This window comes from Nansenia antarctica (genome assembly GCF_963989245.1).
Source record: "Nansenia antarctica genome assembly, chromosome: 2".
Lineage (NCBI taxonomy): Eukaryota > Metazoa > Chordata > Actinopteri > Argentiniformes > Microstomatidae > Nansenia > Nansenia antarctica.
In genome coordinates, this window is record NC_137675.1 from 1238231 (window position 1) to 1254030 (window position 15800).

The following is a 15800-nucleotide window of genomic DNA, read 5'->3' on the forward strand; positions in this document are numbered from 1 at the left end:
ACTCCCCTCCCCTCTACGCTCTCCCCTCCCCTCCCCTCTACGCACTCCCCTCCCCTCTACGCTCTCCCCTCCCCTCCCCTCCCCTCTACGCTCTCCCCTCCCCTCCCCTCTACGCTCTCCCCTCCCCTCCCCTCTACGCTCTCCCCTCCCCTCCCCTCTACGCACTCCCCTCCCCTCTACGCTCTCCCCTCCCCTCTACGCTCTCCCCTCCCCTCTACGCTCTCCCCTCCCCTCCCCTCTACGCACTCCCCTCTACGCTCTCCCCTCCCCTCCCCTCTACGCTCTCCCCTCCCCTCCCCTCCCCTCTACGCTCTCCCCTCCCCTCTACGCTCTCCCCTCCCCTCCCCTCTACGCTCTCCCCTCCCCTCCCCTCCCCTCCCCTCTACGCTCTCCCCTCCCCTCCCCTCTACGCTCTCCCCTCCCCTCCCCTCTACGCTCTCCCCTCCCCTCCCCTCTACGCTCTCCCCTCCCCTCCCCTCCCCTCCCCTCTACGCTCTCCCCTCCCCTCCCCTCCCCCCCCTCCCCTCCCCTCCCCCCCCTCCCCTCCCCTCCCCTCCCCTCTACGCACACCCCCCCCCCAGATGCCAAACATGCCGACGCCACCATCTTCTTCTACCTGCTGATTGGCTGCTCCCTGGTGAGCTCCTGCTACACGCTGGTCTGGGACCTGAAGATGGACTGGGGTCTCCTGGACCGCAACGCAGGGGAGAACACCTTCCTCAGGGAAGAGATCGTCTACCCCCAGAAGGTACACACACACACACACACACACACACACACACACACACATACATGAAGAATGTCCAGCTGGTTCTCATGATAAGCCATCTCTCATGTATCTCTCAATACTGGACATTGTGATGATGATGATGATGATGATGATGATGATGATAATGTGTGTGTGTGTGTGTGCGTGTGTCTGTGTCTACTTGTGCGTGTGTCTCTGTGTGAGTGTTTGTGTGTGTGTGTGTGTGTGTGTGTGTGTGTGTGTGTGTGTGTGTGTGTGTGTGTGTGTGTGTGTGTGTGTATCCAGGCGTACTACTACTGTGCCATCCTGGAGGACGTGCTGCTGAGGTTCTCCTGGACGCTGCCTCTGTCCCTCTCCTCCCTGGGCGGCTTCGCCTCCGCTGGGGACATCCTGTCCACCGTGCTGCCCCCCCTGGAGGTGTTCAGGTACTACACACACACACACACACACACCCTGCCCCCCCCTGGAGGTGTTCAGGTACTACACACACACACACACACACCCTGCCCCCCCCGGAGGTGTTCAGGTACTACACACACACACACACACCCTGCCCCCCCCTGGAGGTGTTCAGGTACTACACACACACACACACACACACACCCTGCCCCCCCCTGGAGGTGTTCAGGTACTACACGCACACACACACCCTGCCCCCCCCCTGGAGGTGTTCAGGTACTACACACACCCTCACACACACACACACACACACACACACACACACACACCGAGAACAGAGAGGACAGTAACAGCAGCCACCACTAGGTGGAGCCGCTGGCTTTAAGAATCAGAATCGTACGTAAACAAAGATACAAAGAGTCAGATTCTTGGGTTAGGGTCCTCCGATTCAAGTAATATCAGGTTGTGCGAAAATGCTGTGCGATACTGTAACAGTGACACACTGTCTTACCTCCATCCCCCCCCCTCCTCTCCCTCCCTCCCTCCCTCCCTCTCCTCCCTCCCTCCCTCCCTCCCTCTCCCACCCTCCCTCCCTCCCTCCCCCCCTCCTCCCCCTCCTCAGGCGTTTTGTGTGGAACTTCTTCCGTCTGGAGAACGAGCACCTGAATAACTGCGGGGAGTTCCGGGCGGTGCGTGACATCAGCGTGGCGCCGCTGAACGCGGACGACCAGACGCTGCTGGAGCAGATGATGGACCAGGAGGACGGGGTCAGGAACCGCCTGGGCAAGAGGAGCTGGAGGCGGAGCTACAGCATGTCCCTACGCAGACCCCGCCTGGCCTCACAGTAAGATACACCCTACTATACTATATACACACTACTATACTATATACACCCTACTATACTATATACACACTACTATACTATATACACTATTATACTATATACACTACTATACTATATACACACTACTATACTATATACACACTACTATACTATATACACACTACTATACTATATACACACTACTATACTATATACACACTACTATACTATATACACACTACTATACTATATACACACTACTATACTATATACACACTACTATACTATACACACACTACTATACTATATACACACTACTATACTATATACACACTACTATACTATATACACACTACTATACTATATACACTACTATACTATATACACACTACTATACTATATACACCCTACTATACTATATACACACTACTATACTATATACACTACTATACTATATACACTACTATACTATATACACACTACTATACTATATACACACTACTATACTATATACACTACTATACTATATACACACTACTATACTATATACACTACTATACTATATACACACTACTATACTATATACACACTACTATACTATATACACACTACTATACTATATACACTACTATACTATATACACTACTATACTATATACACACTACTATACTATATACACACTACTATACTATATACACCCTACTATACTATATACACACTACTATACTATATACACACTACTATACTATACACACACTACTATACTATATACACACTACTATACTATATACACACTACTATACTATATACACACTACTATACTATATACACACTACTATACTATATACACACTACTATACTATATACACCCTACTATACTATATACACACTACTATACTATATACACACTACTATACTATATACACACTACTATACTATATACACACTACTATACTATATACACACTACTATACTATATACACACTCTATACTATATACACCCTACTATACTATATACACACTACTATACTATATACACACTACTATACTATATACACACTACTATACTATATACACACTACTATACTATATACACACTACTATACTATATACACACTACTATACTATATACACTACTATACTATATACACACTACTATACTATATACACACTACTATACTATACACACACTACTATACTATATACACACTACTATACTATATACACACTACTATACTATATACACACTACTATACTATATACACACTACTATACTATATACACACTACTATACTATATACACACTACTATACTATATACACACTACTATACTATACACACACTACTATACTATATACACACTCTATACTATATACACTACTATACTATATACACACTACTATACTATATACACACTACTATACTATATACACACTACTATACTATATACACTACTATACTATATACACACTACTATACTATATATACACTACTATACTATATACACACTACTATACTATATACACCCTACTATACTATATACACACTACTATACTATATACACACTACTATACTATATACACACTACTATACTATATACACACTACTATACTATATACACCCTACTATACTATATACACACTACTATACTATATACACCCTACTATACTATACACACTACTATACTATATACACACTACTATACTATATACACTACTATACTATATACACTACTATACTATATACACACTACTATACTATATACACACTACTATACTATATACACACTACTATACTATATACACACTACTATACTATATACACACTACTATACTATATACACACTACTATACTATACACACACTACTATACTATATACACACTACTATACTATATACACCCTACTATACTATATACACCTACTATACTATATACACACTACTATACTATATACACCTACTATACTATATACACACTACTATACTATATACACACTACTATACTATATACACACTACTATACTATATACACTACTATACTATATACACACTACTATAATATACACTACTATACTATATACACACTACTATACTATATACACACTACTATACTATATACACACTACTATACTATATACACACTACTATACTATATACACCCTACTATACTATATACACTACTATACTATATACACACTACTATACTATATACACACTACTATACTATATACACACTACTATACTATATACACACTACTATACTATATACACCCTACTATACTATATACACACTACTATACTATATACACCCTACTATACTATATACACTACTATACTATATACACACTACTATACTATATACACTACTATACTATATACACACTACTATACTATATACACACTACTATACTATATACACACTACTATACTATATACACACTACTATACTATATATACACTACTATACTATATACACACTACTATACTATATACACACTACTATACTATATACACACTACTATACTATATACACACTACTATACTATATACACACTACTATACTATATACACTACTATACTATATACACACTACTATACTATATACACACTACTATACTATATACACACTACTATACTATATACACACTACTATACTATATACACCCTACTATACTATATACACACTACTATACTATATACACACTACTATACTATATACACACTACTATACTATATACACACTACTATACTATATACACACTACTATACTATATACACTACTATACTATATACACACTACTATACTATATACACACTACTATACTATATACACACTACTATACTATATACACCCTACTATACTATATACACTACTATACTATATACACACTACTATACTATATACACACTACTATACTATATACACACTACTATACTATATACACTACTATACTATATACACACTACTATACTATATACACACTACTATACTATATACACCCTACTATACTATATACACCCTACTATACTATACACACATAGAGGAGCTACAGCATGTCCCTACGCAGACCCCGCCTGGCCTCACAGTAAGATACACTACTACTGTATACTATATGCCCTAACAGAGATACACACACAGATACACAGATACACAGATACACACACAGATACACAGATACAGATACACAGATACACAGATACACACACAGATACACACACAGATACACACAGATACACACACAGATACACACAGATACACAGATACACACACAGATATACACAGATACACAGATATACACAGATACACACAGATACACAGATATACACAGATATACACAGACACACACAGATACACACAGATACACACACAGATACACACAGAGATACACACAGAGGGGGGGTAGTGGTGGTCTAGTGGATAGTGAGTTGGACTTGTGATCGGAAGGTTGTGAGTTCAAATCCCGCCTGAAGCCACACCACTACTAGTGTGCCCTTGAGTAAGGCACTTAGCCCTCAGTTACTCCAGGGGGAATGTCCCTGTAATTCGTAATTGTAAGTCGCTTTGGATAAAAGCGTCTGCTAAATGGCAAAATTAATTAATTAATTAAAATGGGGGGTAGTGGTGGTCTAGTGGTAGTGAGATGGACTTGTGATCGGAAGGTTGTGAGTTCAAATCCCGCCTGAAACCACACCACTACTAGTGTGCCCTTGAGTAAGGCACTTAGCCCTCAGTTACTCCAGGGGGAATGTCCCTGTAATTCGTAATTGTAAGTCGCTTTGGATAAAAGTGTCTGCTAAATGGCAAAATTAATTAATTAATTAATACACACACAGATACACACACAGATACACACACAGATACACACAGATACACACACAGATACACACACAGATACACAGATTACACACACAGATACACACACAGATACAACAAACACACAAGATACACACAGATACACACACAGATACACACACAGATACACACAGATACACACACAGATACACACACAGATACACACACAGATACACACAGATACACAGATACACACACAGATATACACACAGATATACACACAGATACACACACAGATACACACAGATACACACACAGATACACACAGATACACACACAGATATACACACAGATACACACACAGATACACACACAGATACACACACAGATATACACACAGATACACACAGATACATACACACACAGATACACACACAGATACACACACAGATACACAGATACACACACAGATACACACAGATACACACAGATACACACACAGATACACATACAGATACACACACAGATACACACACAGATACACACAGATACACACACAGATACACACAGATACACACACAGATACACAGATACACACACAGATACACAGATATGGCGCTTTTCCACTACACTGCCCGGGTCGGTACGGTACGGCTCGCCTCAGCACGCTTTTGAACAGTTCTGGGTACGAGACGTTTTCCACTATACAGGAAAGACCCGGGACTGTAGGAGGAGTTACGTGTCATAAGATTCCCCCCGCTATACAGATCAGCGGGGGGAAATGCGATAAGAATTATGTCAAAATGCAGCACTATCGTGCACAGATCAGCCTTACAACATGTAACGTTAAGTGCCTGTTACTTGCCGCTTTCAGTTCTAGTAGACTAGACATGTGTTAAAGCCCCGATTCTATTTTTATTTCTCCTGACACGTTGAGCACTGTGCTTTTTTTGAACTCGCGAGTATCATGCTTCCTCCATTGGACTGAGGAACAGCATAGGCACAGCACATCGCCATAATAGCGATTTTTTTATTATGCTTGTTGTAAATAAAAGTTCTATGATGCATTGAAATGACATTAAACTAAGATAATACGATGGTTAGCATAATGTTTCTAATCTTTATTAATAAGTTATTACAGAAACAGTAAGTGACATTTTCCGAGAGCGAAATCTGTTGTGGTATTTAAAGATGGCGTTTAGTGAAGAAATCTATGAACATGGGATGACGATTTCCATTGACCAATCAATGGTGTGCAGCGTCACACGTCACACGCAGCCTGGCAAAAAAGTACCTTTGGTACCTTTCGCTACCCATCGCGAACAAGAACTATTTGAGTTCTTGTTCGGCACGGGTACCAGAAATGGCACGGGTACTTTTGGCAGTGGAAAAAGGATAATAAACCGGGCCAGCACGGGCTGACCCGGGCTGGCCCTGTAGTGGAAAAGCGCCATTACACACACAGATACACAGATACACACACAGATATACACACAGATACACACACAGATACACACACAGATACACACACAGCTTCAATATGAGACGACCATTAGCTACAGATGGCTAAATCTAGTTTCTAATAACGTTTTTCTCCCTCTCTCCCCTCCTCCCTCCCCCCTCCCCTCCCTCCCCCCTCCCTCCCTCCCTCCTCCCTCCCCTCCCCCCCTCCCTCCTCCCTCCCCTCCTCCCTCCCCCCTCCCTCCCTCCCCCCCTCCCCTCCCTCCCCCCTCCCCTCCCTCCAACCTCCCTCCCTCCCCCCCTCCCTCCTCCCTCCCCTCATCCCTCCCCCCTCCCTCCCTCCCTCCCCTCCCTCCCCCCCCAGGTCTAGGATGCGTGACAGCAGAGTTCTCATCGAGGACACGGACGATGACACCTGACATCAGGCCACGCCCCTCGCTATCGCGTGGGTGCAGAACCTCTTCAAAGGACCCCGCCCCCCCCGGGACACGCCCCCTCCCAGGGACACGCCCCCGCCGCCGTCTATCAGCCAGACGGTCTGCTGACTGGCCATGGCCCCTGGCCACGCCCCCTGGCCCCTGGCCACGCCCCCTCCTCGTCAGCTTCTCCAATCAGATCATCACAGAGCTGCCTGCCTTCACCGTACACACATAGTACACACACACACATAGTACACACACACATATAACACACACACACACACACACAGTTCTTATGTACACACGCACAGTACATAGACACACACACACATTACATACACACAGAGTACATATGTACACACACACAGTACATATGTACACATATATATACACACACATACACACAGTACATAGACATGATCTCAAGTGTCTCCAGAGTTCGAAAGAAAAGCTAATTATTACACACACACACACACACACACACACACACGGGCCTACAATACACACACACACACACACACACACACACACACACGGGCCTACAATACACACACACACACACACACACACACATACATGGGCCTACAGTACACACACACACACACACACACATACACGGGCCTACAGTACACACACACACACACACACACACACACACACATACACGGGCCTACAGTACACACACACACACACACACACACACAGGCCTACAATACACACACACACACGGGCCTACAATACACACACACACACACACAGGCCTACAATACACACACACACACACACACACACACACACACCCCCTGGGCCTCCAGTCCACCTGGGACAGCCTCTTCTCTCTGTGTTAGTAGCTGAGGTCTCCTGGACATCCACACCTGGTCACCAGGAGCTTCATCCACCCTGTAGAAACTCACTAAGACTGTCAACAACAACATGTAAATAATGGGAGGGTGGGGGGGGGGGTTAGGGTGGGGAGGGGAGGGGGGGGGGGGGGGGGATGAGATTGATAATCAGAATAATAATGAATAGTATATAAGAGACTTTGAGCTCGGACTCTGCATCCTGATCAGACACTCCTCTGCAATCAGTCTGATGGATATGATCTCATAACAACCTTTTTCTTGATGATAATGACGATGATGATGAGGATGAAGATGAGGATGAAGATTTTAACGTCAACGTGACAGTTCTGTTCCCTGGAGACCGTTGTTAGGGTGTTATGATTGGTCGAATGTACGTGTCATTGTTATTTATGTGGAGAGGAGAGGAGATGAAAAACTGTTGTTTGTTTGTTATTTTTAAAATGGAGGGAGGGGGGGGGGGGGTTACGGTTGTGTGGACCTGGACTGTAAGGCTGTTCCCAGACCAGTTCTTACGGGTGTCTTTTCTCTCAAACGTTCCGAAAAACCCTCAGGAGGCTCCGATTGGTCAATCCCCCCCCTAACCCCACCCCTCCCTCCCCCCTCGTGCGGCCGTTAGGTCCAGCATAAGAGGACTGTGAGTTTACCGAATGCCAAATTGTTGTTGTGTGTTTTTAGTGTGAGCTGTAGAGGAGGCGGGAGGGTGACACGGTGGTTTTTAACGACTCGCGACTCATCTTAAGAGTTTTGCCAAATATCTTCAACATTTCAGGGAGTTTGAGGCTGTTCAGACACTCAGATGTTCAGTCAGATGTTTCCTAGTGCAGTGACCCTCCCCCAGGGTCCGAACAGCCAATCAAACACAAGGAAGGAGTGTGAGGGAAAGGAGTGTGAGGTGGTCACCGATTGGCCTCGTTGCCTGTCAATCATCTGTCATCCACATTCACACCACTTCCTGGACGTGACTCCATGGGCCCTATTATGCACTTCATAAGTCTTAAGCAATAAGACGAGGCGGTAGATCTAAACTTAAGACGTGGAGGCGTGGTCATGGCCACTTTGCTATTATGCGTGCGGTAGTGGGCGCCTAAGACCCGGCGCTAAGCCCAGAAATTAGTCATGGGTGTGTTTTGGGCGTCTTATCAATCAACCCAATCAGCGTGCCAGGTGCCATTCCCTTTAAGAACCTGCGTTAAGTCATAAGCGCTATGCTATTATGCAGTTCATAGGCGCTAGACTTCATGCAAGTTTTGAAACACGAGCGCGCCTCCGCGGTTCGCGCATGCGCGCTGACCCACTTCTTAAGAAGTCGGTCGGCGCGGAGGCGCGCTCGTGTTTCAAAACGTGCATGAACTCTAGCGCCTAAGAACTTTTCAAACCACTTCTTAGCGCTAGGCGCAAAGTCAGATCGCATAATAGCAGGGGCGCCTAGCGCACTTCATTAACATATGAACACTCCCACAATGAGTAATATATGCACGGGAGTCTTACGTCTTATGTGTGGGCGCCTAGCGACACCTGCATAATAGCAGTAGCGCGTATGAAGCGCATAATAAGGGTGGCGGTAGGTCTTAACCTGGCGGTGCGTCTTAATTAAGACTTAAGACGGCAAGTTAAGAAGTGCATAATAGGGCCCCTTGTGTCTTTGTGTCTCTACAAGTAAATAGGCTTTAGTGTCCTAAAGGAGAGACCCTGGAGAACCGTAGGGATATCCAGAGACCTCAGGAGAAGCTTAGAGAGGTCCAGAGAAGCTTAGGGAGGTCCAGAGAAGCTTAGGGAGGTCCACAGACACCAGGAGAACCTTAGGGAGGTCCACAGACACCAGGAGAACCTTAGGGAGGTCCACAGACACCAGGAGAACCTTAGGGAGGTCCACAGACACCAGGAGAACTTTAGGGAGGTCCACAGACACCAGGAGAACCTTAGGGAGGTCCACAGACACCAGGAGAACCTTAGAGAGGTCCACAGACACCAGGAGAACCTTAGAGAGGTCCACAGACACCAGGAGAACCTTAGGGAGGTCCACAGACACCAGGAGAACTTTAGAGAGGTCCACAGACACCAGGAGAACTTTAGAGAGGTCCACAGACACCAGGAGAACCTTAGGGAGGTCCACAGACACCAGGAGAACCTTAGAGAGGTCCACAGACACCCCTGGAGATCCTCAGTCATTCCCTCCAGGCCAAGTCTTCTTCCCCCCCTACCTCACGTTCCCTCCTCTTTCTCTCTGGGCGTCTCTGTTTGAGATGTAGCGTTGCCTGCGACTGTAGGCTTGTTGTAGCGTTGTCGTGGGCGACCGGTAGGCGTGGGCGACCGGTAGGCGTGTAGCGTTGTCGTGGGCGACCGGTAGGTGTGTAGCGTTGTCATGGAGACTTGAACTCTGCTCCGACGCATTTCACCTTTCTGACGAAGGTCACAGCTTTACTTCTTCTACCCCCCCCCTCCCCCACACAGATCTCCCTCCCCCTCCCCCCCCCCTCCTTCCTGCCCCCCCCCCCCCCCTCCCTCCTGAGGGCTTTTGTTACCTAGGGGGAGGAAGGGGCTGAACAACGTGGTGGAGAAGAGAACCAACCATGAGCTGGGACAAGAGACGACATGGTCAATGTGTCATGTGATGATGCCCCCCCCCCCTCTCTCCTTGTTTACCACTCACCTGTTGTTACATTCATGTCTCTCTCTGTCTCTACCTGTCTGAGGACTCCCTCTGTCTCTACCTGTCTGAGGACTCCCTCTGTCTCTACCTGTCTGAGGACTCCCTCTGTCTCTACCTGTCTGAGGACTCCCTCTGTCTCTACCTGTCTGAGGACTCCCTCTGTCTCTACCTGTCTGAGGACTCCCTCTGTCTCTACCTGTCTGAGGACTCCCTCTGTCTCTACCTGTCTGAGGACTCCCTCTGTCTCTACCTGTCTGAGGACTCCCTCTGTCTCTACCTGTCTGAGGACTCCCTCTGTCTCTACCTGTCTGAGGACTCCCTCTGTCTCTACCTGTCTGAGGACTCCCTCTGTCTCTACCTGTCTGAGGACTCCCTCTGTCTCTACCTGTCTGAGGACTCCCTCTGTCTCTACCTGTCTGAGGACTCCCTCTGTCTCTACCTGTCTGAGGACTCCCTCTGTCTCTACCTGTCTGAGGACTCCCTCTGTCTCTACCTGTCTGAGGACTCCCTCTGTCTCTACCTGTCTGAGGACTCCCTCTGTCTCTACCTGTCTGAGGACTCCCTCTGTCTCTCCCTGTCTGAGGACTCCCTCTGTCTCTACCTGTCTGAGGACTCCCTCTGTCTCTACCTGTCTGAGGACTCCCTCTGTCTCTACCTGTCTGAGGACTCCCTCTGTCTCTACCTGTCTGAGGACTCCCTCTGTCTCTACCTGTCTGAGGACTCCCTCTGTCTCTACCTGTCTGAGGACTCCCTCTGTCTCTACCTGTCTGAGGACTCCCTCTGTCTCTACCTGTCTGAGGACTCCCTCTGTCTCTACCTGTCTGAGGACTCCCTCTGTCTCTACCTGTCTGAGGACTCCCTCTGTCTCTACCTGTCTGAGGACTCCCTCTGTCTCTACCTGTCTGAGGACTCCCTCTGTCTCTACCTGTCTGAGGACTCCCTCTGTCTCTACCTGTCTGAGGACTCCCTCTGTCTCTACCTGTCTGAGGACTCCCTCTGTCTCCCTCTGTCTCTACCTGTCTGAGGACTCCCTCTGTCTCTACCTGTCTGAGGACTCCCTCTGTCTCTACCTGTCTGAGGACTCCCTCTGTCTCTACCTGTCTGAGGACTCCCTCTGTCTCTACCTGTCTGAGGACTCCCTCTGTCTCTACCTGTCTGAGGACTCCCTCTGTCTCTACCTGTCTGAGGACTCCCTCTGTCTCTACCTGTCTGAGGACTCCCTCTGTCTCTACCTGTCTGAGGACTCCCTCTGTCTCTACCTGTCTGAGGACTCCCTCTGTCTCTACCTGTCTGAGGACTCCCTCTGTCTCTACCTGTCTGAGGACTCCCTCTGTCTCTACCTGTCTGAGGACTCCCTCTGTCTCTACCTGTCTGAGGACTCCCTCTGTCTCTACCTGTCTGAGGACTCCCTCTGTCTCTACCTGTCTGAGGACTCCCTCTGTCTCTACCTGTCTGAGGACTCCCTCTGTCTCCCTCTGTCTCTACCTGTCTGAGGACTCCCTCTGTCTCTACCTGTCTGAGGACTCCCTCTGTCTCTACCTGTCTGAGGACTCCCTCTGTCTCTACCTGTCTGAGGACTCCCTCTGTCTCTACCTGTCTGAGGACTCCCTCTGTCTCTACCTGTCTGAGGACTCCCTCTGTCTCTACCTGTCTGAGGACTCCCTCTGTCTCTACCTGTCTGAGGACTCCCTCTGTCTCTACCTGTCTGAGGACTCCCTCTGTCTCTACCTGTCTGAGGACTCCCTCTGTCTCTACCTGTCTGAGGACTCCCTCTGTCTCTACCTGTCTGAGGACTCCCTCTCTATCTATCTCCCTCTCCCTCTCTCCCTCTGTCTCTACCTGTCTGAGGACTCCCTCTCTCTCTACCTGTCTGAGGACTCCCTCTCTATCTCTCTCTGTCTCTGTCTCTCTCTCCCTCTCTCTCTCTCCCTCTCTCTCTCTATCTCTCTCTGTCTCTGTCTCTCTCTCCCTCTCTCTCTCTCTCTCTATCTATCTCTTTTTTTTTTCTCTCTCTTTCTCTCTCTCTCTCTCGCAAAAGAGAGGGATGGAGAGGAGACACACACACACAGACACACACTGATCAATGCACTGTAAATAGTCTCACACACATTCCACCTACATGCTTTCGCTCACACACACACACATTTCCAGTTGATCTGCGAAAGTGAAAGGCGCCCAAAGCGTCACTTCTTCCCATTGGATCACGGAGCTGTCACTCAAGCGGCCTCCTCCAATGGGAGAGCAGGACTGTGACTGTACTATTGTTACCAAAAGCCTGGACCAAAACCCCTGAGAACCTTAAAGACTCTACCCCCCCCCCCCCCCCCCCCCAGTGAAGGAACCATGACTGTATGAACTATGATGAACTTTGAACTCTCCGGGGCGGCTGCCATGTGTGTGTGTAGCGCCATGCCCCTGTAGCCCCACACCTACGCTGTCTGTAACTAGGTCAAAGGTCATCCTCCTCTATGTAACGTTTAGGGTCCTGGACATGGATTAAGACCCAGATTAAGACCTGGGTTAAGACCTAGTCGGAGGGAAAATATGTTTTTTTGTTCCAGGTCTAGGGCCAGGGGAGGCTGGTGGAGGTAGAATATCATACAGTGAGCCTGTCCTCTGATTTCTACCTCCACCAGCCTCTGCTGGTTAGGATTAACCTGTGTCTGGGAAACTAGCCCACAGACTATGGTTTAATCTGGGTCCTGTGGTCAGACTAGGGTTTAATCTGGATCCTAATCTGTCCTAGAGGCCAAACTAAGGTTTAATCTGGATCCTAATCTGTCCTAGAGGCCAGACTAGGGTTTAATCTGGGTCCTGGTGTCCATGGCGACCGGAGGCACCAGGCTCCCACTGTTTCTGTTACACTGTTTTTGAGTAAAAAAAAAGGTCAAACATGATGTGGTTGTTGTTGTTGTTGTTGTTTTCATAGATATTTATTCCCATTATTTCACACGACGTACCTGAAGCTCAGCTTTATGAGCGAGTTCAGATGTCTCTTTTACAGGATGCCCTGGGGGGTGTTCCATCAATGTTGCTAAAGGAAAATCCTGGCTTATTTTGGAAAAGTCTCACAAGATTTATCAGAATAAGCCTGGGTTTTCCTTTAGCAACATTGATGGAACACCCCCCTGATTACAACATATAGACACTGTTATTGATTATCCAGATTTTACAAGGAGTTTCCACAGACAAGACAGGTTTTCTTTTTACAGACAAAATCAGTTATAACAATCAGTTATAACAACTCCCTCAGGTTCCTAAAATGGCCGAATGATTCTGAAGCAGCAAGTCAGAGGGTGTGTTCGAAATGGCATACTGACGTACTATTCCTACTGTGTTTGATGTAGGTTCCAGTATGTAGTGCGTTCCCACTGCATAGTATGTGAGATGTGTGTCCGTCCCGGATGTGGAACAGATAAGACAGAATTGATGCTTAAAGTGTGCGGCGTGAGGACACTGTTCATACGCATCGCGCGTCTCTTCAGTCTCGTCATCTTGGGAATATACACGGCTACTTTCTTGCCTGAAAACATATTAAAACTTAATTAGATGACATGTTAACACTTGTAGAGCCAAAAGTACAACAGCTTTTAGCCCATGGAGGTTTAACCAGATTTAAAATCTCCGCTGCCTGTCGGTGCAAAATGCATTCTGGGATACCAAGCTGCATACTCGGTGTGAACAGTCGGCTGGTAATGGCATACTTATTATGACTTTAGTATGCAGTATATACTGAATATGTAGTATGTAGTATATACTGAGTGTGTAGTATGTAGTATATACTGAGTGTGTAGTATGTAGTATATACTGAGTGTGTAGTATGTAGTATGTAGTATATACTGAATATGTAGTATGTAGTATATACTGAGTGTGTAGTATGTAGTATATACTGAGTGTGTAGTATGTAGTATGCAGTATATACTGAGTGTGTAGTATGCAGTATATACTGAGTGTGTAGTATGCAGTATATACTGAGTATGTAGTATGCAGTATATACTGAGTATAACTGCTCCCGTCTGGTGTTCTTCTGATAGACAAGCAACCCACGATTCTGATACTGATGTTCTTTATTTTGTGTGCACACCGTACACACAAACACCGTGAAAAACTGCAATGTGAAACAAAGCACCAATTACACATTGAAACCAAAATGAGGCCACGCCGAGTCGGCTGCCCACTCAACACGCCAGCCACCCCTTCAGCCAGCACGGCGTTCCGACATCACATACATGTGAGAAATTACTTCAAATCAAAATGCACAGTCAAACAGTGACAAACAAAACAACGACATACCGTGTGCGCCTTCTATTCAGAACCTCAGGAGTAGCTAGAATAGTTATATACCGTCTTAAACATCAAACTTCTCTTCATGACAGTGACGGAAACCCTTACACGTTCAGCTGCTGTTAATATATACGCATCTAGTCTTATCGCGAGACCACAGTACGTGAACAGTGAGGTGACGTCAACACGTACAAGTTTAGATAAACAAAATAAACAATAATTGTACAACAATAACATATACATTTCTATAAAGAATCTTTTTACATTTAAGAAAATAAGAACATTATTATTACATCTTTACTATGACAGTTACACTGAGTGTGTAGTATGTAGTATATACTGAATATGTAGTATGCAGTAT

The 15800-nt window shown here is 46.1% G+C and overlaps 1 protein-coding gene across 2 annotated transcripts in view; it reads left to right on the forward strand.

The window, feature by feature from the left end:
- Positions 1-7858, forward strand: part of LOC308176033 (xenotropic and polytropic retrovirus receptor 1 homolog) — a gene marked incomplete at its 5' end in the record, with an annotated part of 41259 nt that extends 33401 nt beyond the window's left edge. For both annotated transcript variants that reach the window (XM_080550631.1, XM_080550632.1), the window contains 4 exons: positions 582-748; positions 1034-1173; positions 1770-1991; positions 7588-7858. In XM_080550631.1, coding sequence (XP_080406757.1) covers positions 582-748; positions 1034-1173; positions 1770-1991; positions 7588-7642 — 584 coding nt within the window. In that variant the 3' untranslated portion in view covers positions 7643-7858. The remainder of the gene's footprint in view (positions 1-581; positions 749-1033; positions 1174-1769; positions 1992-7587) is intronic.
- Between the last annotated feature and the right edge of the window lie 7942 nt (positions 7859-15800).